General features: G+C 49.4%; 1 protein-coding gene across 1 annotated transcript; it reads right to left on the reverse strand.

Annotated features, from left to right (window-relative positions):
- Window positions 1-14,310: 14,310 nt before the first annotated feature.
- Window positions 14,311-20,503, reverse strand: cunh4orf47 (chromosome unknown C4orf47 homolog). Its single transcript, XM_038276964.1, has 7 exons — window positions 20,407-20,503; window positions 20,177-20,285; window positions 18,994-19,213; window positions 18,712-18,849; window positions 18,496-18,571; window positions 14,569-14,754; window positions 14,311-14,478 (listed from the first exon to the last, which is right to left on the reverse strand). The coding sequence occupies exons 2-7, from the start codon at window positions 20,274-20,276 to the stop codon at window positions 14,311-14,313; spliced, it is 888 nt and encodes a 295-aa protein (XP_038132892.1). The 5' UTR covers window positions 20,277-20,285; window positions 20,407-20,503.
- Between the last annotated feature and the right edge of the window lie 5,517 nt (window positions 20,504-26,020).

Genomic DNA, 26,020 nt, shown 5'->3' on the forward strand with positions numbered 1-26,020 from the left:
CCAGGGCTAACGTTAGCCCATCTGCAACAGCCAGGGCTAACGTTAGCCTATCTGCAACAGCCAGGGCTAACGTTAGCCAATCTGCAACAGCCAGGGCTGATGTTAGCCCATCTGCAACAGCCAGGGCTAATGTTAGCCCATCTGCAACAGCCAGGGCTAACGTTAGCCCATCTGCAACAGCCAGGGCTAATGTTAGCCTATCTGCAACAGCCAGGGCTAACGTTAGCCAATCTGCAACAGCCAGGGCTGATGTTAGCCCATCTGCAACAGCCAGGGCTAACGTTAGCCAATCTGCAACAGCCAGGGCTGATGTTAGCCCATCTGCAACAGCCAGGGCTAATGTTAGCCCATCTGCAACAGCCAGGGCTAACGTTAGCCCATCTGCAACAGCCAGGGCTGATGTTAGCCCATCTGCAACAGCCAGGGCTAACGTTAGCCTATCTGCAACAGCCAGGGCTAACGTTAGCCAATCTGCAACAGCCAGGGCTGATGTTAGCCCATCTGCAACAGCCAGGGCTAATGTTAGCCCATCTGCAACAGCCAGGGCTAACGTTAGCCCATCTGCAACAGCCAGGGCTAACGTTAGCCTATCTGCAACAGCCAGGGCTAACGTTAGCCAATCTGCAACAGCCAGGGCTGATGTTAGCCCATCTGCAACAGCCAGGGCTGACGTTAGCCCATCTGCAACAGCCAGGGCTAACGTTAGCCAATCTGCAACAGCCAAGGCTGATGTTAGCCCATCTGCAACAGCCAGGGCTAATGTTAGCCCATCTGCAACAGCCAGGGCTAACGTTAGCCCATCTGCAACAGCCAGGGCTGATGTTAGCCCATCTGCAACAGCCAGGGCTAACGTTAGCCCATCTGCAACAGCCAGGGCTGATGTTAGCCCTTCTGCAACAGCCAGGGCTAATGTTAGCCCGTCTGCAACAGCCAGGGCTGACGTTAGCCCGTCTGCAACAGCCAGGGCTGACGTTAGCCTATCTGCAACAGCCAGGGCTGATGTTAGCCTGTCTGCGACAGCCAGGGCTGACGTTAGCACATCTGCAACAGCCAGGGCTAATGTTAGCCCATCTGCAACAGCCAGGTCTAACGTTAGCCCATCTGCAACAGCCAGGGCTGATGTTAGCCCATCTGCAACAGCCAGGGCTGACGTTAGCCCATCTGCAACAGCCAGGGCTGATGTTAGCCTGTCTGCGACAGCCAGGGCTGACGTTAGCCTGTCTACGACAGCCAGGGCTGACGTTAGCCCATCTGCAACAGCCAGGGCTGACGTTAGCCCATCTGCAACAGCCAAGGCTAACGTTAGCCCATCTGCAACAGCCAGGGCTGATGTTAGCCTATCTGCAACAGCCAGGGCTAACGTTAGCCCTTCTGCAACAGCCAGGGCTAACGTTAGCCCATCTGCAACAGCCAGGGCTGATGTTAGCCTGTCTGCGAAAGCCAGGGCTGACGTTAGCCCATCTGCAACAGCCAGGGCTGATGTTACCACATCTGCAACAGCCAGGGCTAACGTTAGCCCATCTGCAACAGCCAGGGCTGATGTTAGCCCATCTGCAACAGCCAGGGCTAACGTTAGCCCATCTGCAACAGCCAGGGCTGCCCTTAGCCCGTCTGCGGCAGCTAGAGCTGATGTTAGCCTGTCTGCGACAGCCAGGGCTGATGTTAGCCTATCTGCAACAGCCAAGGCTGACGTTAGCCCATCTGCAACAGCCAGGGCTGATGTCAGCCCATCTGCAACAGCCAGGGCTGATGTTAGCCCATCTGCAACAGCCAGGGCTGACGTTAGCCCATCTGCAGCAGCCAGGGCTGATGTTAACCCATTTGCAACAGCCAGGGCTGATGTTAGCCTGTCTGCGACAGCCAGGGCTGATATTAGCCCATCTGCAACAGCCAGGGCTAACCTTAGCCCATCTGCAACAGCCAGGGCTGATGTTAGCCTGTCTGCGACAGCCAGGGCTGATGTTAGCCTGTCTGCAACAGCCAGGGCTGATGTTAGCCCATCTGCAACAGCCAGGGCTAACATTAGCCCATCTGCAGCAGCCAGGGCTGATGTTAGCCCGTCTGCGACAGCCAGGGCTGATGTTAGCCCATCTGCAACAGCCAGGGCTAACATTAGCCCATCTGCAACAGCCAGGGCTGATGTTAGCCCGTCTGCGACAGCCAGGGCTGATGTTAGCCCATCTGCAACAGCCAGGGCTAACGTTAGCCCATCTGCAACAGCCAGGGCTGATGTTAGCCTGTCTGCGACAGCCAGGGCCTATGTTAGCCTTTCTGCAACAGCCAGGGCTAACGTTAGCCCATCTGCAACAGACAGGGCTGATGTTAGCCTATTTGCAACAGCCAGGGCTGAAGTTAGCCCATCTGCAACAGCCAGGGCTAACGTTAGCCCATCTGCAACAGCCAGGGCTTATATTAGCCTGTCTGCGACAGCCAGGGTGTATGTTAGCCTGTCTGCGACAGCTAGGGCTGGCGTTAGCCCATCTGCAACAGCCAGGGCTGATGTTAGCCCATCTGCAACAGCCAGGGCTGATGTTAGCCCATCTGCAACAGCCAGGGCTAACGTTAGCCCATCTGCAACAGCCAGGGCTGACGTTAGCCCGTCTGCGACAGCCAGGGCTGATGTTAGCCCATCTGCAACAGCCAGGGCTAACGTTAGCCCATCTGCAACAGCCAGGGCTGATGTTAGCCTGTCTGCGACAGCCAGGGCTGACGTTAGCACATCTGCAACAGCCAGGGCTAACATTAGCCCATCTGCAACAGCCAGGGCTGATGTTAGCCCATCTGCAACAGCCAGGGCTAATGTTAGCCCATCTGCAACAGCCAGGGCTGACGTTAGCCCGTCTGCAACAGCCAGAGCTGATGTTAGCCCATCTGCAACAGCCAGGGCTGATGTCAGCCCATCTGCAACAGCCAGGGCTGATGTTAGCCCATCTGCAACAGCCAGGGCTGACGTTAGCCCATCTGCAAAAGCCAGGGCTGATGTTAGCCCGTCTGCGACAGCCAGGGCTGATGTTAGCCCATCTGCAACAGCCAGGGCTAACGTTAGCCCATCTGCAACAGCCAGGGCTGATGTTAGCCTGTCTGCGACAGCCAGGGCTGACGTTAGCACATCTGCAACAGCCAGGGCTAACATTAGCCCATCTGCAACAGCCAGGGCTGATGTTAGCCCATCTGCAACAGCCAGGGCTAATGTTAGCCCATCTGCAACAGCCAGGGCTGACGTTAGCTCGTCTGCAACAGCCAGGGCTGATGTTAGCCCATCTGCAACAGCCAGGGCTGATGTCAGCCCATCTGCAACAGCCAGGGCTGATGTTAGCCCATCTGCAACAGCCAGGGCTGACGTTAGCCCATCTGCAGCAGCCAGGGCTGATGTTAACCCATTTGCAACAGCCAGGGCTGATGTTAGCCTGTCTGCGACAGCCAGGGCTGATATTAGCCCATCTGCAACAGCCAGGGCTAACCTTAGCCCATCTGCAACAGCCAGGGCTGATGTTAGCCTGTCTGCGACAGCCAGGGCTGATGTTAGCCTGTCTGCAACAGCCAGGGCTGATGTTAGCCCATCTGCAACAGCCAGGGCTAACATTAGCCCATCTGCAGCAGCCAGGGCTGATGTTAGCCCGTCTGCGACAGCCAGGGCTGATGTTAGCCCATCTGCAACAGCCAGGGCTAACATTAGCCCATCTGCAACAGCCAGGGCTGATGTTAGCCCGTCTGCGACAGCCAGGGCTGATGTTAGCCCATCTGCAACAGCCAGGGCTAACGTTAGCCCATCTGCAACAGCCAGGGCTGATGTTAGCCTGTCTGCGACAGCCAGGGCCTATGTTAGCCTTTCTGCAACAGCCAGGGCTAACGTTAGCCCATCTGCAACAGACAGGGCTGATGTTAGCCTATTTGCAACAGCCAGGGCTGAAGTTAGCCCATCTGCAACAGCCAGGGCTAACGTTAGCCCATCTGCAACAGCCAGGGCTTATATTAGCCTGTCTGCGACAGCCAGGGTGTATGTTAGCCTGTCTGCGACAGCTAGGGCTGGCGTTAGCCCGTCTGCAACAGCCAGGGCTGATGTTAGCCCATCTGCAACAGCCAGGGCTAATGTTAGCCCATCTGCAACAGCCAGGGCTAACGTTAGCCCATCTGCAACAGCCAGGGCTAACGTTAGCCTATCTGCAACAGCCAGGGCTAACGTTAGCCAATCTGCAACAGCCAGGGCTGATGTTAGCCCATCTGCAACAGCCAGGGCTGACGTTAGCCCATCTGCAACAGCCAGGGCTAACGTTAGCCAATCTGCAACAGCCAGGGCTGATGTTAGCCCATCTGCAACAGCCAGGGCTGATGTTAGCCCATCTGCAACAGCCAGGGCTAATGTTAGCCCATCTGCAACAGCCAGGGCTAACGTTAGCCCATCTGCAACAGCCAGGGCTAACGTTAGCCCATCTGCAACAGCCAGGGCTGATGTTAGCCCTTCTGCAACAGCCAGGGCTAATGTTAGCCCGTCTGCAACAGCCAGGGCTAACGTTAGCCCATCTGCAACAGCCAGGGCTAACGTTAGCCTATCTGCAACAGCCAGGGCTAACGTTAGCCAATCTGCAACAGCCAGGGCTGATGTTAGCCCATCTGCAACAGCCAGGGCTAATGTTAGCCCATCTGCAACAGCCAGGGCTAACGTTAGCCCATCTGCAACAGCCAGGGCTAATGTTAGCCTATCTGCAACAGCCAGGGCTAACGTTAGCCCATCTGCAACAGCCAGGGCTGATGTTAGCCCATCTGCAACAGCCAGGGCTAACGTTAGCCAATCTGCAAAAGCCAGGGCTGATGTTAGCCCATCTGCAACAGCCAGGGCTAATGTTAGCCCATCTGCAACAGCCAGGGCTAACGTTAGCCCATCTGCAACAGCCAGGGCTGATGTTAGCCCATCTGCAACAGCCAGGGCTAACGTTAGCCTATCTGCAACAGCCAGGGCTAACGTTAGCCAATCTGCAACAGCCAGGGCTGATGTTAGCCCATCTGCAACAGCCAGGGCTAATGTTAGCCCATCTGCAACAGCCAGGGCTAACGTTAGCCCATCTGCAACAGCCAGGGCTAACGTTAGCCTATCTGCAACAGCCAGGGCTAACGTTAGCCAATCTGCAACAGCCAGGGCTGATGTTAGCCCATCTGCAACAGCCAGGGCTGACGTTAGCCCATCTGCAACAGCCAGGGCTAACGTTAGCCAATCTGCAACAGCCAGGGCTGATGTTAGCCCATCTGCAACAGCCAGGGCTAATGTTAGCCCATCTGCAACAGCCAGGGCTAACGTTAGCCCATCTGCAACAGCCAGGGCTGATGTTAGCCCATCTGCAACAGCCAGGGCTAACGTTAGCCCATCTGCAACAGCCAGGGCTGATGTTAGCCCTTCTGCAACAGCCAGGGCTAATGTTAGCCCGTCTGCAACAGCCAGGGCTAACGTTAGCCAATCTGCAACAGCCAGGGCTGATGTTAGCCCATCTGCAACAGCCAGGGCTAATGTTAGCCCATCTGCAACAGCCAGGGCTGACGTTAGCCTATCTGCAACAGCCAGGGCTGATGTTAGCCCGTCTGCAACAGCCAGGGCTGACGTTAGCCTATCTGCAACAGCCAGGGCTGATGTTAGCCTGTCTGCGACAGCCAGGGCTGACGTTAGCACATCTGCAACAGCCAGGGCTAATGTTAGCCCATCTGCAACAGCCAGGTCTAACGTTAGCCCATCTGCAACAGCCAGGGCTGATGTTAGCCCATCTGCAACAGCCAGGGCTAACATTAGCCCATCTGCAACAGCCAGGGCTGATGTTAGCCCATCTGCAACAGCCAGGGCTAATGTTAGCCCATCTGCAACAGCCAGGGCTGACGTTAGCCCGTCTGCAACAGCCAGAGCTGATGTTAGCCCATCTGCAACAGCCAGGGCTGACGTTAGCCCATCTGCAACAGCCAGGGCTGATGTTAACCCATTTGCAACAGCCAGGGCTGATGTTAGCCTGTCTGCGACAGCCAGGGCTGATGTTAGCCTGTCTGCAACAGCCAGGGCTGACGTTAGCCCATCTGCAACAGCCAGGGCTGATGTTAGCCCATCTGCAACAGCCAGGGCTGATGTTAGCCCATCTGCAACAGCCAGGGCTAACGTTAGCCCATCTGCAACAGCCAGGGCTAACGTTAGCCCTTCTGCAACAGCCAGGGCTGATGTTAGCCCATCTGCAACAGCCAGGGCTAATGTTAGCCCATCTGCAACAGCCAGGGCTAACGTTAGCCCATCTGCAACAGCCAGGGCTAACGTTAGCCTATCTGCAACAGCCAGGGCTAACGTTAGCCAATCTGCAACAGCCAGGGCTGATGTTAGCCCATCTGCAACAGCCAGGGCTAATGTTAGCCCATCTGCAACAGCCAGGGCTAACGTTAGCCAATCTGCAACAGCCAGGGCTGATGTTAGCCCTTCTGCAACAGCCAGGGCTAATGTTAGCCCGTCTGCAACAGCCAGGGCTAACGTTAGCCCATCTGCAACAGCCAGGGCTAATGTTAGCCTATCTGCAACAGCCAGGGCTAACGTTAGCCAATCTGCAACAGCCAGGGCTGATGTTAGCCCATCTGCAACAGCCAGGGCTAATGTTAGCCCATCTGCAACAGCCAGGGCTAACGTTAGCCCATCTGCAACAGCCAGGGCTGATGTTAGCCCATCTGCAACAGCCAGGGCTGACGTTAGCCCATCTGCAACAGCCAGGGCTGATGTTAGCCCTTCTGCAACAGCCAGGGCTAATGTTAGCCCGTCTGCAACAGCCAGGGCTAACGTTAGCCCATCTGCAACAGCCAGGGCTAACGTTAGCCTATCTGCAACAGCCAGGGCTAACGTTAGCCAATCTGCAACAGCCAGGGCTGATGTTAGCCCATCTGCAACAGCCAGGGCTAATGTTAGCCCATCTGCAACAGCCAGGGCTAACGTTAGCCCATCTGCAACAGCCAGGGCTAACGTTAGCCTATCTGCAACAGCCAGGGCTAACGTTAGCCAATCTGCAACAGCCAGGGCTTATGTTAGCCCATCTGCAACAGCCAGGGCTGACGTTAGCCCATCTGCAACAGCCAGGGCTAACGTTAGCCAATCTGCAACAGCCAGGGCTGATGTTAGCCCATCTGCAACAGCCAGGGCTAACGTTAGCCCATCTGCAACAGCCAGGGCTGATGTTAGCCCATCTGCAACAGCCAGGGCTAACGTTAGCCTATCTGCAACAGCCAGGGCTAACGTTAGCCAATCTGCAACAGCCAGGGCTGATGTTAGCCCATCTGCAACAGCCGGGGCTAATGTTAGCCCATCTGCAACAGCCAGGGCTAACGTTAGCCCATCTGCAACAGCCAGGGCTAACGTTAGCCTATCTGCAACAGCCAGGGCTAACGTTAGCCAATCTGCAACAGCCAGGGCTGATGTTAGCCCATCTGCAACAGCCAGGGCTGACGTTAGCCCATCTGCAACAGCCAGGGCTAACGTTAGCCAATCTGCAACAGCCAGGGCTGATGTTAGCCCATCTGCAACAGCCAGGGCTGATGTTAGCCCGTCTGCGACAGCCAGGGCTGATGTTAGCCCATCTGCAACAGCCAGGGCTAACGTTAGCCCATCTGCAACAGCCAGGGCTGATGTTAGCCTGTCTGCGACAGCCAGGGCCTATGTTAGCCTTTCTGCAACAGCCAGGGCTAACGTTAGCCCATCTGCAACAGACATGGCTGATGTTAGCCTATCTGCAACAGCCAGGGCTGAAGTTAGCCCATCTGCAACAGCCAGGGCTAACGTTAGCCCATCTGCAACAGCCAGGGCTTATATTAGCCTGTCTGCGAAAGCCAGGGTGTATGTTAGCCTGTCTGCGACAGCTAGGGCTGGCGTTAGCCCGTCTGCAACAGCCAGGGCTGATGTTAGCCCATCTGCAACAGCCAGGGCTGATGTTAGCCCATCTGCAACAGCCAGGGCTAACGTTAGCCCATCTGCAACAGCCAGGGCTGACGTTAGCCCGTCTGCGACAGCCAGGGCTGATGTTAGCCCATCTGCAACAGCCAGGGCTAACGTTAGCCCATCTGCAACAGCCAGGGCTGATGTTAGCCTGTCTGCGACAGCCAGGGCTGACGTTAGCACATCTGCAACAGCCAGGGCTAACATTAGCCCATCTGCAACAGCCAGGGCTGATGTTAGCCCATCTGCAACAGCCAGGGCTAATGTTAGCCCATCTGCAACAGCCAGGGCTGACGTTAGCCCGTCTGCAACAGCCAGGGCTGATGTTAGCCCATCTGCAACAGCCAGGGCTGATGTCAGCCCATCTGCAACAGCCAGGGCTGATGTTAGCCCATCTGCAACAGCCAGGGCTGACGTTAGCCCATCTGCAAAAGCCAGGGCTGATGTTAGCCCGTCTGCGACAGCCAGGGCTGATGTTAGCCCATCTGCAACAGCCAGGGCTAACGTTAGCCCATCTGCAACAGCCAGGGCTGATGTTAGCCTGTCTGCGACAGCCAGGGCTGACGTTAGCACATCTGCAACAGCCAGGGCTAACATTAGCCCATCTGCAACAGCCAGGGCTGATGTTAGCCCATCTGCAACAGCCAGGGCTAATGTTAGCCCGTCTGCAACAGCCAGGGCTGATGTTAGCCCATCTGCAACAGCCAGGGCTGATGTCAGCCCATCTGCAACAGCCAGGGCTGATGTTAGCCCATCTGCAACAGCCAGGGCTGACGTTAGCCCATCTGCAACAGCCAGGGCTGATGTTAACCCATTTGCAACAGCCAGGGCTGATGTTAGCCTGTCTGCGACAGCCAGGGCTAACATTAGCCCATCTGCAACAGCCAGGGCTGATGTTAGCCCATCTGCAACAGCCAGGGCTGACGTTAGCCCGTCTGCAACAGCCAGGGCTGATGTTAGCCCATCTGCAACAGCCAGGGCTGATGTCAGCCCATCTGCAACAGCCAGGGCTGATGTTAGCCCATCTGCAACAGCCAGGGCTGACGTTAGCCCATCTGCAACAGCCAGGGCTGATGTCAACCCATTTGCAACAGCCAGGGCTGATGTTAGCCTGTCTGCGACAGCCAGGGCTGATGTTAGCCTGTCTGCAACAGCCAGGGCTGACGTTAGCCCATCTGCAACAGCCAGGGCTGATGTTAGCCCATCTGCAACAGCCAGGGCTAACCTTAGCCCATCTGCAACAGCCAGGGCTAACGTTAGCCCATCTGCAACAGCCAGGGCTAACGTTAGCCCTTCTGCAACAGCCAGGGCTGATGTTAGCCCATCTGCAACAGCCAGGGCTAATGTTAGCCCATCTGCAACAGCCAGGGCTAACGTTAGCCCATCTGCAACAGCCAGGGCTAACGTTAGCCTATCTGCAACAGCCAGGGCTAACGTTAGCCAATCTGCAACAGCCAGGGCTGATGTTAGCCCATCTGCAACAGCCAGGGCTAATGTTAGCCCATCTGCAACAGCCAGGGCTAACGTTAGCCCATCTGCAACAGCCAGGGCTAACGTTAGCCTATCTGCAACAGCCAGGGCTAACGTTAGCCAATCTGCAACAGCCAGGGCTGATGTTAGCCCATCTGCAACAGCCAGGGCTGACGTTAGCCCATCTGCAACAGCCAGGGCTAACGTTAGCCAATCTGCAACAGCCAGGGCTGATGTTAGCCCATCTGCAACAGCCAGGGCTAATGTTAGCCCATCTGCAACAGCCAGGGCTAACGTTAGCCCATCTGCAATAGCCAGGGCTGATGTTAGCCCATCTGCAACAGCCAGGGCTAACATTAGCCAATCTGCAACAGCCAGGGCTGATGTTAGCCCTCCTGCAACAGCCAGGGCTAATGTTAGCCCGTCTGCAACAGCCAGGGCTAACGTTAGCCCATCTGCAACAGCCAGGGCTAATGTTAGCCTATCTGCAACAGCCAGGGCTAACGTTAGCCAATCTGCAACAGCCAGGGCTGATGTTAGCCCATCTGCAACAGCCAGGGCTAATGTTAGCCCATCTGCAACAGCCAGGGCTAACGTTAGCCCATCTGCAACAGCCAGGGCTAACGTTAGCCTATCCGCAACAGCCAGGGCTGACGTTAGCCAATCTGCAACAGCCAGGGCTGATGTTAGCCCATCTGCAACAGCCAGGGCTGACGTTAGCCCATCTGCAACAGCCAGGGCTAACGTTAGCCAATCTGCAACAGCCAGGGCTGATGTTAGCCCATCTGCAACAGCCAGGGCTAACGTTAGCCCATCTGCAACAGCCAGGGCTGATGTTAGCCCATCTGCAACAGCCAGGGCTAACGTTAGCCTATCTGCAACAGCCAGGGCTAACGTTAGCCAATCTGCAACAGCCAGGGCTGATGTTAGCCCATCTGCAACAGCCGGGGCTAATGTTAGCCCATCTGCAACAGCCAGGGCTAACGTTAGCCCATCTGCAACAGCCAGGGCTAACGTTAGCCTATCTGCAAAAGCCAGGGCTAACGTTAGCCAATCTGCAACAGCCAGGGCTGATGTTAGCCCATCTGCAACAGCCAGGGCTGACGTTAGCCCATCTGCAACAGCCAGGGCTAACGTTAGCCAATCTGCAACAGCCAGGGCTGATGTTAGCCCATCTGCAACAGCCAGGGCTGATGTTAGCCCGTCTGCGACAGCCAGGGCTGATGTTAGCCCATCTGCAACAGCCAGGGCTAACGTTAGCCCATCTGCAACAGCCAGGGCTGATGTTAGCCTGTCTGCGACAGCCAGGGCCTATGTTAGCCTTTCTGCAACAGCCAGGGCTAACGTTAGCCCATCTGCAACAGACAGGGCTGATGTTAGCCTATCTGCAACAGCCAGGGCTGAAGTTAGCCCATCTGCAACAGCCAGGGCTAACGTTAGCCCATCTGCAACAGCCAGGGCTTATATTAGCCTGTCTGCGACAGCCAGGGTGTATGTTAGCCTGTCTGCGACAGCTAGGGCTGGCGTTAGCCCGTCTGCAACAGCCAGGGCTGATGTTAGCCCATCTGCAACAGCCAGGGCTGATGTTAGCCCATCTGCAACAGCCAGGGCTAACGTTAGCCCATCTGCAACAGCCAGGGCTGACGTTAGCCCGTCTGCGACAGCCAGGGCTGATGTTAGCCCATCTGCAACAGCCAGGGCTAACGTTAGCCCATCTGCAACAGCCAGGGCTGATGTTAGCCTGTCTGCGACAGCCAGGGCTGACGTTAGCACATCTGCAACAGCCAGGGCTAACATTAGCCCATCTGCAACAGCCAGGGCTGATGTTAGCCCATCTGCAAAAGCCAGGGCTAATGTTAGCCCATCTGCAACAGCCAGGGCTGACGTTAGCCCGTCTGCAACAGCCAGGGCTGATGTTAGCCCATCTGCAACAGCCAGGGCTGATGTCAGCCCATCTGCAACAGCCAGGGCTGATGTTAGCCCATCTGCAACAGCCAGGGCTGACGTTAGCCCATCTGCAAAAGCCAGGGCTGATGTTAGCCTGTCTGCGACAGCCAGGGCTGATGTTAGCCCATCTGCAACAGCCAGGGCTAACGTTAGCCCATCTGCAACAGCCAGGGCTGATGTTAGCCTGTCTGCGACAGCCAGGGCTGACGTTAGCACATCTGCAACAGCCAGGGCTAACATTAGCCCATCTGCAACAGCCAGGGCTGATGTTAGCCCATCTGCAACAGCCAGGGCTAATGTTAGCCCATCTGCAACAGCCAGGGCTGACGTTAGCCCATCTGCAACAGCCAGGGCTGCCCTTAGCCCGTCTGCGGCAGCTAGAGCTGATGTTAGCCTGTCTGCGACAGCCAGGGCTGATGTTAGCCTATCTGCAACAGCCAAGGCTGACGTTAGCCCATCTGCAACAGCCAGGGCTGATGTCAGCCCATCTGCAACAGCCAGGGCTGATGTCAGCCCATGTGCAACAGCCAGGGCTGATGTTAGCCCATCTGCAACAGCCAGGGCTGACGTTAGCCCATCTGCAGCAGCCAGGGCTGATGTTAACCCATTTGCAACAGCCAGGGCTGATGTTAGCCTGTCTGCGACAGCCAGGGCTGATGTTAGCCCATCTGCAACAGCCAGGGCTAACCTTAGCCCATCTGCAACAGCCAGGGCTGATGTTAGCCTGTCTGCGACAGCCAGGGCTGATGTTAGCCTGTCTGCAACAGCCAGGGCTGATGTTAGCCCATCTGCAACAGCCAGGGCTAACATTAGCCCATCTGCAACAGCCAGGGCTGATGTTAGCCTGTCTGCGACAGCCAGGGCTGATGTTAGCCCGTCTGCGACAGCCAGGGCTGATGTTAGCCCATCTGCAACAGCCAGGGCTAACGTTAGCCCATCTGCAACAGCCAGGGCTGATGTTAGCCGGTCTGCGACAGCCAGGGCTGACGTTAGCCTTTCTGCAACAGCCAGGGCTAACGTTAGCCCATCTGCAACAGACAGGGCTGATGTTAGCCTATCTGCAACAGCCAGGGCTGATGTTAGCCCATCTGCAACAGCCAGGGCTAACGTTAGCCCATCTGCAACAGCCAGGGCTGACGTTAGCCCGTCTGCGACAGCCAGGGTGTATGTTAGCCTGTCTGCGACAGCTAGGGCTGGCGTTAGCCCGTCTGCAACAGCCAGGGCTGATGTTAGCCCATCTGCAACAGCCAGGGCTGATGTTAGCCCATCTGCAACAGCCAGGGCTAACGTTAGCCCATCTGCAACAGCCAGGGCTGACGTTAGCCCGTCTGCGACAGCCAGGGCTGATGTTAGCCCATCTGCAACAGCCAGGGCTAACGTTAGCCCATCTGCAACAGCCAGGGCTGACGTTAGCCCATCTGCAACAGCCAGGGCTGATGTTAGCCCATCTGCAACAGCCAGGGCTAACGTTAGCCCATCTGCAACAGCCAGGGCTGATGTTAGCCTGTCCGCGACAGCCAGGGCTTACGTTAGCACATCTGCAACAGCCAGGGCTAACGTTAGCCCATCTGCAACAGCCAGGGCTGATGTTAGCCCATCTGCAACAGCCAGGGCTAACGTTAGCCCGTCTGCGACAGCCAGGGCTGATGTTAGCCCATCTGCAACAGCCAGGGCTAACGTTAGCCCATCTGCAACAGCCAGGGCTGACGTTAGCCTGTCTGCGACAGCCAGGGCTTACGTTAGCACATTTGCAACAGCCAGGGCTAACCTTAGCCCATCTGCAACAGCCAGGGCTGATGTTAGCCCTTCTGCAACAGCCAGGGCTAATGTTAGCCCATCTGCAACAGCCAGGGCTAACGTTAGCCCATCTGCAACAGCCAGGGCTGATGTTAGCCCATCTGCAACAGCCAGGGCTGATGTTAGCTCATCTGCAAAAGCCAGGGCTGATGTTAGCCCATCTGCAAAAGCCAGGGCTGATGTTAGCCCATCTGCAAAAGCCAGGGCTGATGTTAGCTCATCTGTGGAAGCAAGGGCTGATGTTAGCCCGTCTGTGGCAGCCAGGGCTAACGTTAGCCTTGGCTGCAGCAGCCCTCTCTCTGCATAGCCGTGTGTGAAGTACCTTTGGCTCTGATGGGGGGACTGTGTTCATTATTATTTCTCCACTAAATGAAAAAAGTCATAATTTATTATTATTATCTAGAGACTATTAATAACAGGAGGTTAAATTAAGCTCTAAATCTGTTCCAGATTTATTCTGTGTGCTCCCGTTCTCCCCGAGTCCAGACTTTGCTCGGTTCTTGTCAAGAACAGACTTGGTGAGAATAGAGTCCGCCGTACTGATGATCTGACAAACGTCCATTCTGACCTGGTAGATGCTGGAGCTGCACCTGACTTCTGGTGCTGATGAGTTTTTTTACATCTTCAACCAAACTGTAGAATCATCGACGTTTCTCCCCCTAGAAAACTTTAGTTTCTATAGACGAGTTTCAACAATCAGACTGAAAACATTATGAATGAAATTTTTGACCTACAGTACTTCCTGTGCTCATGAAGCTCTGATAGATTTGTTTGTTGCATTTTTTTTCTTTTTTCTTATTTAGGTACTTATGGTGGCAGCATCTTTATCATACAGTTTGAATGATCTTCCAGAAGTTTCAGCTTGTTAGAAACAGAGCGTGGTCCTTTAAAGACAAATGATCCTCAATTAAAAATCTAAGTATTTCAAACTGCACACCAAATCAAGTTTTTCTTTCTTTATATTCTTCAGTCAGAGAAGATTTTATGTTTGCTGAAGTAGTAAAAACATTTTGTTTTGTCATGAGGACAAACTGTTCATTTCCTCATGAAATCTTGATAAATGAGCTGGAAACTTCCCTCTCAGTGTTTGAACTTCTAACTCCTGTCTGGAAGCTGCAGGGTGGAGGAGAAGCTGCTGATGCAGCAGAGAGGTGTGCAGCTCACCTGTTAATGTTGGCAGAGATGATGCTTTTAACTGGCATGCTCTTTGGACCAGAAGCAGGATGAAACACTTGTCCCTGATTGGTCGGTTTGGAGCAACGAGGGGCATATGGATCAGCAGAATGGGAAGGATAGGCATCAAATGTTCCAGCCTTCACCCCCCCGATCTGAGGCGGGAAACAATACGAACAAACATCAAGACGAATGCATCAATCATCAACAATCTTTACTCATCATTGAACCAAGCAATGCGTCACCCGTTTGCTGGGGGACGGGGGCTTGAAAGGAACCATGGGAGCCTTCTTCTGGAGTGGGCGGGGCTTCTGGGCAGGTGGGAGTGTCTTGGAGCTATGGTAAGGATTGTCCTGGAAATAATCCTGTGGGTGAAGATTGATCCTGAAGGGTCCATCTCTGAGTTTGGAGCGATGGATCGCCCCTTCCCTCTGTACACAGGCAGATTTAATGAGTCAGTTAAAGAGTCACAGGTGGAAACATGCTGCAGGCTGCGCTGCATGTCCTACAGGCTGCATCCTCCAAACATTTTGCCTGGTTTTAATAAAAAAACATAGCATCTAATTTGACTGTCTCCATGCATTAAACTAGCCCCAGGTACTTCCAGGGAGCCCATCCTTTTTAAAATTAGCAGGCGTGGTTGGAGAGTTTTGTGTTCAGCAGGATGTCCTGCAATGCTTTGTTCCACCAACTGAAGAAGATGAGTGTACCAAGCTTTTTCTTTTTATACTTTTAAATATTTTCACCAAAGAAAGTTTTTTTTCCTGTTTATAAGAAAATCTATTTTTATATCTGCTGTGCCTCTGCTGCTGTGGCTACTGGCTGTCATAATATCAGCCGGTTAACCATTTCCTGTCAATCAATCAGTCTCAGAAAGTAGGAAAAAAAAAGTACACCCCAAAATAACTTCTTAACGTCAGTTCATAAAGATTATGATCCTACTTTTAAATTTGCTTGTAGGGAGCGGCAAACTCAGCAGACAGGGCCGTCTGGTTGCTAAGCTAGCTAAGTTAACTGGGTGGTAGTCTGGCAGCATAGGTAACCTCATCTCACTCTATGGCTGTGTCCGATGGTCCACACTAACCCCTACATAGAGCAACACAGGAGTTACGCCATTTTAGGTGAGTGTCAGAAAGTCTAATGGATGAAAAATTAGTGGACTCGAAATTTTCCACAATGCACCTTGAAAAGTAGTGATCACCCATGGTCACTAGATGAGCAGATATATCCCAGAATGCTTTGCAAGAGCTCTCGCAAAGCTCTGTGTTTCCAACATGAAGCTTTCTCTCTCCAGTTCTTTTCCTGAGCAGAGATCACTGAGAATAAACTCCTTAAATAACCATTCATAATGTTTATGTATTAAATAACAGATTCTGACAGAAATTATAATCTTACTCAGATCAGAGAAGTTGCTTAGAGTTACAGAAGGCAGCTGCTCACCAACTGGGCTGACTTCTCCATGAAGTGGCCCCGAATCACAGTTAGAGAAACATTTTATCTCCCGAAACACCAGACGTCATTCAGATGTTGCTTTTTAGGCTAAATCGGGTCGGCCCGTCATAGTCTTGATTCAGTCCAGAAATAATTGTAAAAAATTGGGCTGTGTTTGGTTGGTCTGATTTTGTCCCATTTTAGTCCAATAAAAGACGTTGAAAACTCAGTTTTTAACATATTTTCAACAATTTGAAAATTACGTTATTTGGACATTAATCATGTTTTCTTCTCAATATGCTGGTGAAGACTCTCAGTCATCCAGGTCATTCCAAAAAGGGTCCGCCACTTTGGAATGGGGTTATGTTTGGGGTCTTTTGGAAGAACCCAAACTACCCCCATTCCAAAGGGGTGGACCCGTTTGTCCATTTCAAACTAAAACAAGGCTTTGATTGGCTAATGTATAAAACCATAAAGTCCACTTTAGAGTCCACTACAGAGTCTACTATAGAGTCCACTTTAGAGTCCACTATAGAGTCCACTTTAGAGTTCACTTTAGAGTCTACTATAGAGTCCACTTTAGAGTCCACTATAGAGTCCACTTTAGAGTTCACTTTAGAGTCCACTATAGAGTTCACTTTAGAGTCTACTATAGAGTCCACTTTAGAGTTCACTTTAGAGTCCACTATAGAGTCCACTTTAGAGTTCACTTTAGAGTCTACTATAGAGTCCACTATAGAGTCCACTTTAGAGTTCACTTTAGAGTCTACTATAGAGTCCACTATAGAGCCCACTTAAGAGTTCACTTTAGAGTCTACTATAGAGTCCACTTTAGAGTTCACTATAAAGTCTACTATAGAGTCCACTTTAGAGTTCCCTTTAGAGTCCACTATAGAGTCCACTATAGAGTTCACTTTAGAGTCTACTATAGAGTCCACTTTAGAGTTCACTTTAGAGTCCACTATAGAGTCCACTTTAGAGTCCACTTTAGAGTCCACTTTAGAGTCCACTACAGAGTCTACTATAGAGTCCACTTTAGAGTCCACTATAGAGTCCACTATAGAGTTCACTTTAGAGTCCACTATAGAGTCCACTTTAGAGTCCACTACTGAGTCCACTATAGAGTTCACTTAAGAGTCCACTACTGAGTCCACTATAGAGTCTGCTTTAGAGTCCACTACAGAGTCCACTTTAGAGTCCACTACAGAGTCCACTTTAGAGTTCACTATAGAGCCCACTTTAGAGTCCACTATAGAGTCCACTATAGAGCCCACTTTAGAGTCCACTATAGAGTCCACTATAGAGTCCACTTTAGAGTCCACTATAGAGTCCACTATAGAGCCCACTTTAGAGTCCACTATAGAGTCCACTATAGAGTCCACTATAGAGTCCACTACAGAGTCCACTATAGAGTCCACTTTAGAGTCCACTTTAGAGTCCACTACAGAGTCTACTATAGAGTCCACTTTAGAGTCCACTATAGAGTCCACTATAGAGCCCACTTTAGAGTCCACTACAGAGTCTACTATAGAGTCCACTTTAGAGTCCACTATAGAGTCCACTATAGAGCCCACTTTAGAGTCCACTATAGAGTCCACTATAGAGTCCACTATAGAGTCCACTTTAGAGTTCACTATAGAGCCCACTTTAGAGTCCACTATAGAGTCCATTATAGAGTCCACTATAGAGTCCACTATAGAGTTCACTTTAGAGTCTACTATAGAGTCCACTTTAGAGTTCACTTTAGAGTCCACTATAGAGTCCACTTTAGAGTCCACTTTAGAGTCCACTTTAGAGTCCACTACAGAGTCTACTATAGAGTCCACTTTAGAGTCCACTATAGAGTCCACTATAGAGTTCACTTTAGAGTCTACTATAGAGTCCACTAGAGTCCACTTTAGAGTCCACTATAGAGTCCACTTTAGAGTTCACTTTAGAGTCTACTATAGAGTCCACTAGAGTCCACTTTAGAGTCCACTATAGAGTCCACTACAGAGTCCACTATAGAGTCCACTTTAGAGTCCACTACTGAGTCCACTATAGAGTTCACTTTAGAGTCCACTATAGAGTCTGCTTTAGAGTCCACTACAGAGTCCACTTTAGAGTCCACTACAGAGTCCACTTTAGAGTTCACTATAGAGCCCACTTTAGAGTCCACTATAGAGTCCACTATAGAGCCCACTTTAGAGTCCACTATAGAGTCCACTTTAGAGTCCACTATAGAGTCCACTATAGAGCCCACTTTAGAGTCCACTATAGAGTCCACTATAGAGTCCACTATAGAGTCCACTACAGAGTCCACTATAGAGTCCACTTTAGAGTCCACTTTAGAGTCCACTACAGAGTCTACTATAGAGTCCACTTTAGAGTCCACTATAGAGTCCACTATAGAGCCCACTTTAGAGTCCACTACAGAGTCTACTATAGAGTCCACTTTAGAGTCCACTATAGAGTCCACTATAGAGCCCACTTTAGAGTCCACTATAGAGTCCATTATAGAGTCCACTTTAGAGTCCACTATAGAGTCCACTATAGAGTCCACGCTCTATAGATTGATAGAGGGGGTAGGGCGGATGTTCAGACACAGCCTGTTTCTTGCTATGATTTATTTTGTCTTAAGCTTGACACAATATTTCTCCTTGGAGGATAAATAATATGTTTTTGACTTCAGGTTTGAACTGTTGCAGAGAGTTTGGGTACATTCTAATTGAAACAAATGTGTTTCTAAGCAGGTTTATTACCCTCAGGATTTCTTTGGCTCTGTCATAAGGGTCGGAGACATACGGGTCCATTTTGGACAGGGTAACATTGGGAAAGCTGAGGATAAGAACACACACACACACTTTAAAGACCATCAGAAAACAATTTCTTTCTTAATCATTTTGGGGTTTTTTTCTGGCTAGAAATGTCCATAAATCTGAAAAAAAAGTGCTTTAGATCTTTTGCTTGCCATAAACCTGTAACCACTGCCTTTCTTCGGTGGGGAGGTGATGATGTTGCGTCCCGGTGAGCGGTAAACCTTCTTTGGTACCGACAGTGGACTTGTGGCTTCTATAGGTCCAGACAAGGTGCCATAGTAGCTACCAGAACCACAGCTGAGGGCAGAAAGAAACCAGCAGACACACATCAGTTCCAACATCATCATTGACTCAGGGTGCTTTGCTTCCTGCCTTGTCAGTCATCAACATCTTCCTGAACACTGGCAGACATTTAGTCAGTGAATGTGCGTGGAGCCTCACAGCTTTTTCACCCCGCCAGAGGGCAGGAATGCTTTGCCCACGTTCCTCTTGGCCTGCAGCATCCGATTCCTCCGAGCCAGTCTCAGGGGCTCACTCAGGGCTTCTTTCTCAAAAATCCGTTTAAAGGACGTGTCAAAAAAGCCTTTTTGCAGAGCGCATAGCTGCTTAGAGACACCTGCTTGCATCTGCCGGCTGCGGTATGCCGACTCATTGAAAGGACCTGGGGGACATGGAAACATAGGGAAACATTCAGGGACTTTAAACCAGGGTCGGATTGAGGAAATGTGGGGCCCTAGGCAAAGACAGGCAGTGGGCCCTCTGAACTGAGAACACAACACATTAACAGACCCATTCTACAGATAGAGAAATGTTAATAGAATAGACATCCATTATCTGTTCTAGGTTGTGTCCCTCTCTTCTTGTCCCTTTTCTTCTTGTTTTCCTCTCTATGTTTTGTACTCAGCTGACTTTTCATGCTGTCTCTAAAGGAATGAAAGATTTTTTCCAAGCACTAAGCTCACTTAGCTGATTGCTCCTTCCTGTGTTTCCAAAAAGGCCAAAGTAAATAACCCAGTCCTTCTTTTCACTGTAGACAAGCCATGATCTGCTTATCTGTTCTCCATTTTTCATTTGGATGAAATAATAGCTGCATGAATCATGACAGCAGACAAGATAGAGGAGAGCAGGAGGCGGGGTTACCAATCTACTTGCTCTGGAGAGCAGAGTTCGCTGCTTTTAGATGTTGTCTCCAAAGTCTCCAGTAGCAGAAAAAAGTCTCTAGATTTGGCGCTAGGAGCTTTTTAGAAATCAAAGTTCTAGACGGGTCTGAAAAGTGGCTAAATATAGCGACTAAAGCGCTAAGTTGGCAACACTGCTCTTTGCATGGTTTGTTTTCAAATGGTTTGCTGCTGTCTGTTTGGACCTTTCTGAACATATCCAACATATAGTTTCACTCCTGAGACTTTAAACCAGGAGCTTTGGTTGTTTATTTTATTTATTTTTTTTTTTTATACATTTTCTATACAAACATAAATATAAAATCATGTTTTAAAATTTTTTTCAAAGGTAAATATCTTAACATATCCTAACCCCTAACCCTAAACCTTTCCTTGGCTGACTGCTGTTTTCTGAAAGGTGCCGTTTATCTTGTAAAACAGGTAAATGAAAACGACGTCCGGCTTACGGTTCTGGTCTGAAGTGTATTTGTCTCCTACAGAGATGTAGCTCATCTCCATAAAAACACCCAGACGTTCCATATCAGTCTTCCCATGAGCCGAAGGCATCCTGACTCCCTGGAAACATCAACAAACTCATTCAGGTGTGGAACACATAGATCTTAGACAGGTAGAATGAACAGTTCTATATATATATACATATATATATATATATATATATATATATACGTATACCTACCTGTGGATGTGGAGACTCTCGGTTGGTCTACTTGGTGACTGACAGCTCTGTACACAGACTGGTTGTCATGGAGAGACTAGTTGATACCAGAGCCATGGAGAAAGGAGAGTTCTCTCAGCAGAGGACTGAGCACCCAGGCTGCTGGGGCGTCTGATAGATATGCCCAATCAAAATCCAGGCAGGAACAATTTCACTGAGATCCTCCCTATTATAGTTCTGTTGTTAACCAAATGAAACTGAGCTTTTTCTCTATCTGCATCCTATTTCAATAATATTCAGTTGAAATAACGCTTATAGACATTAACATTCTGCGTACATGAGCATCCTAAATATCATTTTCTACTAACAGAATGGACGATAAGTATAAGTGGATGGAGTCTTTTTTAACTTGCTTTTATTCTGCTTTTTTTGTGGTCCAATTATTTCATTAATCTTTTGCTTTTCTTCTGCTTTTATTTTCCTTCTCTTTTATCATCTAGTTCATGTAAAGCACTTTGAGTTGGCTGTGTTCTGAATTGTGCTATATAAATAAGATTGCCTTACCTAACAAATACTCACCTCTTTTATTGCATGCATTGTGCTTCATATAGCTGTGCCTGTTATAAATAATTATCCATCTTTTATATATTTCTTATTTTTATTTTTTATGCTCTGTAGAAGCAGAGAGCATGATGTGATATTCAGTGGGGTCAAAAGTACTCACATTTGTTACTTAAGTAGAAGTATGGATACTGCAGTTTAAAAACACTCTAGTAAAAGTATCAACTTGACCTCTTTACTCAAGTAAAAGTGAAAAAGTAGTAGTTCCAAAAACTACTTAAAGTATAAAAGTAACCTTTAAAAGAAAACAGCCAGATACCACTATATGAACTGAAAGCTCAATTTTTCAACTATTTCTAAAAATCCTTTGAGATAGGGCCAAGGATGAGGGAGGTCTTGTTGGTCTCCGTCTCCCGATACGCTCTTGCCTATGTCCGACCTTTCAGACATTCCGCCATCTTTTTCTGAATCCGACATTGTAGCAAGGCATAGACAATTCACGTTAGCAGTTTGAAGAACACCTGCTTGCTTCTGATGATTTCCTTTAGCTAACCAATGAGTGTTTGCGTTCTATGACTCATCCAATCACAAACATGATTGCACATGACGGGAAATAAATATTTACAAACATTAAACCAGGGGTAACCAATTAAAAATCAGAGGGGTCTAAATAAAGAAAATCATCAAGCAGTCCGGAGACATTTTTAATGATCTGTTACTTTGTACACAATTTAACACTGAAATAAAATTAGTTATTTATGCATTCATGTTATACATTGACTTTTTAAATAAAAAAAAAAAAAATATATATATATATATATATACAGAAATTGCCAAAAATTGCACACTGTGCTATCTCAGAGGAGTTGACACTGTATTCCTGTATATCCATCAGTAGTTAAAGGTCAAGGGTCAGCAAATGCTAATTCTTCCTGTAAAACAATGAAGCGTAATTTTGGCTGTTTGATCTGAAGCCTCATTTGGAGCTTTTAAAACAGGCTTTTAAAAAACTTTGATAATTTGCTTCTGTAAATTTATAGATTTATTTTTAGAATAAAAAGCTAGCAGATGTGCATAACCAAAAAATAACAGAAATACAATTATAGAGCATTCAGTATTGTAAGAAAGCCCACACTGTTTCTGAATAAATAAATTATTGTACGAGTTAATTTCTGTTCCATTTATGTCTCTTTCCTTGTATAGTGGGCACTGGTTGGAAATGGACACTTCACTCACGCTCCCCGTGTTTCACAAATTGCGTGAAAAACATTTGACTACTATAGCCACTAGGTGGCAGTCTGAGTCCATTTCGGGGTCCCATGAGTCAGGATTAGATTAGCTCAATGGGCTGATTGCACAAACACTTCCGGGTTTAACTTAGTGCTACTCCTCAGTTTCCGGTTCAGTGATGGCGACGTTCTACACTCGGTGTTTACAGGAGCTGCCAAAGTTAAACATCACCGATGTCCATCGGATTGGTAGGATAACTAAAACACCGTCCAGCAAATTGGATAAAGGTTTCAAGTTATATGCTGCCTCATATATACACAACTATGAAGGTAAGAAAACAACTATTGACTAACTAACGTGAAATGCTAACTGTTAGCTTCCGCTGTAGAAGTTCAGCGGTAGCTACCAACTTTTTATTAACTAACCCGTAACGCCACTTTATTTATCTGTTCCTAATATTGTTTTACAATATCGTAATGTGACATCCTAACCAACGTTTTATATCAGGCATTGTTAAGTTGGTAAATTGTGTTATTTTTAAGATACTGTTTTGAGTTTTATGACAGTAATGTTATGTAGCTACCTGAAGTTACAACCAACGTAAGAAGTCACATCTGTAAGATGTGTATATGTGATCAATACAGATCTAACGGTAATGAGACTTGTAGTTGTCTTTTCATTCAGTGTCCAACAAAGACAGGCTTTCAGGGCAGATCAGCGTCAGAGCTTTGTGCTACAGGTCCATGAGGAAGAATGAGACGCCGCACAGTTTGAGTGTAGGCAGGAAGCAGTGAAAATGTTCATTCCCACTCATTTGAGCATTAATTAATACATCAAGACATACTAAGCTAAATATTTTCATACTTCTCTGCTTTATCATACCCAGGTAACAGAAAATAAATTTACATAAGGAATTATGGTTATCAAGCAAAACTTAGTTGTATTTATGTCAATAGGCAGAAGAGGTAACATTAGCATTCGAGGGGGTAGGGTTCTTCTAGCAGCACAGGTCAACAGTAACAATTGTTATACATATATATGTATGTGTATATATATATATATATATATATATATATATATATATATATATATATATATATATATATATATATATATATATATATATATATATATATATATATATATGTATGTATATATATATAAGCAGAAGCCAGGAGAATAAACCAGGTGTTCTCCACCAACCCATCCAAAGTGTACTCACAGTGGCAGGGTAATTCAAGATCAGATCCACCCAGGGCTGAGACTGAACAGTACTGGAGAAACATATGGGAGAAGGAGGCATCCCACAACACCAATGCTCAGTGGCTAGAAGATCTAAGAACAGATCACAGCAATCTCCCAGAACAAGAACCAGTAACCGTTACAACGGCAGATGTCCAAGAAAGAGTGGCAGGTATGAAGAGCTGGACAGCACCAGGCCCTGACATGATCCACACCTACTGGCTGAAAAAACTAACCGCACTTCATGCACGCCTCGCAGCACAAATGAACCAACTGCTGATGGATGGGACCCACCCAGAATGGTTAACCCAAGGACGGACAATCCTGATCATGAAGGATCCGCAGAAGGGAACAACCCCATCCAACTACCGGCCAATAACTTGCCTATGTACAACATGGAAGCTCCTGTCAGGCATCATAGCGGCTAAGATGAATAGGCACATGGCTCAATACATGCACCCTTCCCAGAAGGGAATAGGCAGCAACACCAGAGGAGCCAAACACCAGCTACTAGTGGATAGAGCAGTCACCCGAGACTGTAAGACCAGGCAGACAAATCTGTGCACTGCCTGGATTGACTATAAGAAAGCCTATGACTCAATGCCACATACATGGATACTGGAATGCCTGGGAATGTACAAGATCAACAGGACTCTAATAGCCTTCATCAAGAACTCAATGAAGCTGTGGAAAACAAGTCTGGAAGCCAATGCAAAGCCAATAGCACAAGTCACCATCAAGTGCGGCATATACCAGGGTGATGCACTATCCCCGCTGCTGTTCTGCATAGGCCTGAACCCCCTCAGCCAGATCATCACAAAGACTGGCTACGGATACCAATTCCGAAGCGGAACAATCATCAGTCACCTCCTCTACATGGATGACATCAAGCTGTATGCCAGGAGTGAGCGAGACATCGACTCACTGATCCACACTACCAGGATCTACAGCAACGACATTGGGATGTCATTCGGACTGGACAAGTGCGGTCGCATGGTCTCAAAGAGAGGGAAGATGATCAGAACCGAGGGGGTTGAACTACCAGAAGGCCACATAACAGATGTTCAGGACAGCTACAAATACCTTGGGGTTCCACAGGCTAACGGAAACCACGAGGAGATGGCAAGAAAGACTGCCACAGCTAAATACCTACAAAGAGTAAGGCAGGTCCTGAAAAGTCAGCTGAATGGGAAAAACAAGATCCAAGCCATCAACACATATGCCCTACCAGTCATCAGATACCCCGCTGGTATAATAAACTGGCCAAAGGAGGAGATAGAGGCTACTGACATCAAGACGAGAAAGCTCCTCACAATGCATGGAGGGTTCCACCCCAAATCCAGCACTCTGAGACTGTACACCAAGCGTAGCGAGGGAGGCCGAGGGCTAGTGAGTGTCAAGACCACTGTCCAGGATGAAACAACTAAGATCCAGGAGTACATCAGAAAGATGGCCCCCAAAGACAAATGGCTCGGTGAGTACCTCAGGCAGGAGAAAACCGAAAGTGAGGACAAGAAAGAGGAAGGGGAACCATCATGGAGGGACAAGCCGCTGCACGGCGTATACCACAGACAAATAGAAGAAGTGGCTGATATCAAAAAATCCTACCAGTGGCTGGAAAAGGCTGGACTGAAGGACAGCACAGAGGCACTAATCATGGCAGCACAAGAACAGGCACTCAGTACAAGATCAATAGAGGCCAAGGTCTACCAAACCAGGCAGGACCCCCGATGCAGACTGTGCAAAGATGCCTCTGAAACAATACAGCACATAACAGCAGGGTGTAAAATGCAGGCAGGAAGTGCATACATGGAACGCCACAACCAGGTAGCTGTCATAGTGTACAGGAACATCTGCCATGAGTATGGGCTGGAAGTCCCAAGGTCAAAATGGAAGACACCTCCTAAGGTAGTTGAGAATGACCGAGCTAAGATCCTATGGGACTTCAAGATCCAGACTGACAAACAGGTGATGGCTGACCAACCAGACATCGTGTTGATGGACAAGCAGCAGAAGAAGGCAGTAGTGATAGATGTGGCAATCCCAAATTCAGCATGGAGGACAGGCCACTCGTAACCACAATGAACATGGGACCTGACAAGCCCCTTGTGGAAAGTGCCTTTGGGCTGGTGCAGAGGGGCAGTGTTCTTTCTTACCAAAAGCCAGCACTGACATCCCGGCATATCACACTCCACCATGACGCACCACCTACCCCACACTTGCCTCTAGAGGATTACACCATATTGCCATCTGACTGTGCGTTTGTGTGCTCTGAAGAGGAGCTACTACATCTCAGCAGCTTGACCGTGACAATGGAGATGGCTCACAAAATTGAGCAGGCTACACGTGAGCAAAGCTCTTGCTCTGAGTGGCATCTTCTCCGCCGACCAAGGGTGACTGCATCTAGGTTTCGCGAGGTGTGTCATGTCAGAGGTCAGAGCTCTGCAGAGTCACTTGCAGAGCGCATATTAAAGGGAACAAAGCAGACAGCAGACATGAGGAGGGGTGCTGAGATGAAGCCAGCAGTAGCAGCTGAGTACAGTCAGCTTGTAAATGTTAATTATGCACCTTGCGGTCTTGTCATCCACCCTGCTACACCCTG

Source organism: Cyprinodon tularosa, unplaced genomic scaffold, assembly GCF_016077235.1.
Source record: "Cyprinodon tularosa strain WSP-4 unplaced genomic scaffold, ASM1607723v1 ctg1293, whole genome shotgun sequence".
Taxonomy (NCBI): domain Eukaryota; kingdom Metazoa; phylum Chordata; class Actinopteri; order Cyprinodontiformes; family Cyprinodontidae; genus Cyprinodon; species Cyprinodon tularosa.

Excerpts from the sequence above, each read along its gene's own strand:
- cunh4orf47 (XM_038276964.1), bottom strand. The coding sequence starts at position 20,276 with ATGCCTTCGGCTCATGGGAAGACTGATATGGAACGTCTGGGTGTTTTT. Across the intron at positions 14,755-18,495 it reads GAGCCAAAGAAATCCTGAGG|AGGGAAGGGGCGATCCATCG; the intron begins GTAATAAACCTG and ends GCCTGTGTACAG. Across the intron at positions 14,479-14,568 it reads CCCCGTCCCCCAGCAAACGG|ATCGGGGGGGTGAAGGCTGG; the intron begins GTGACGCATTGC and ends TTCCCGCCTCAG.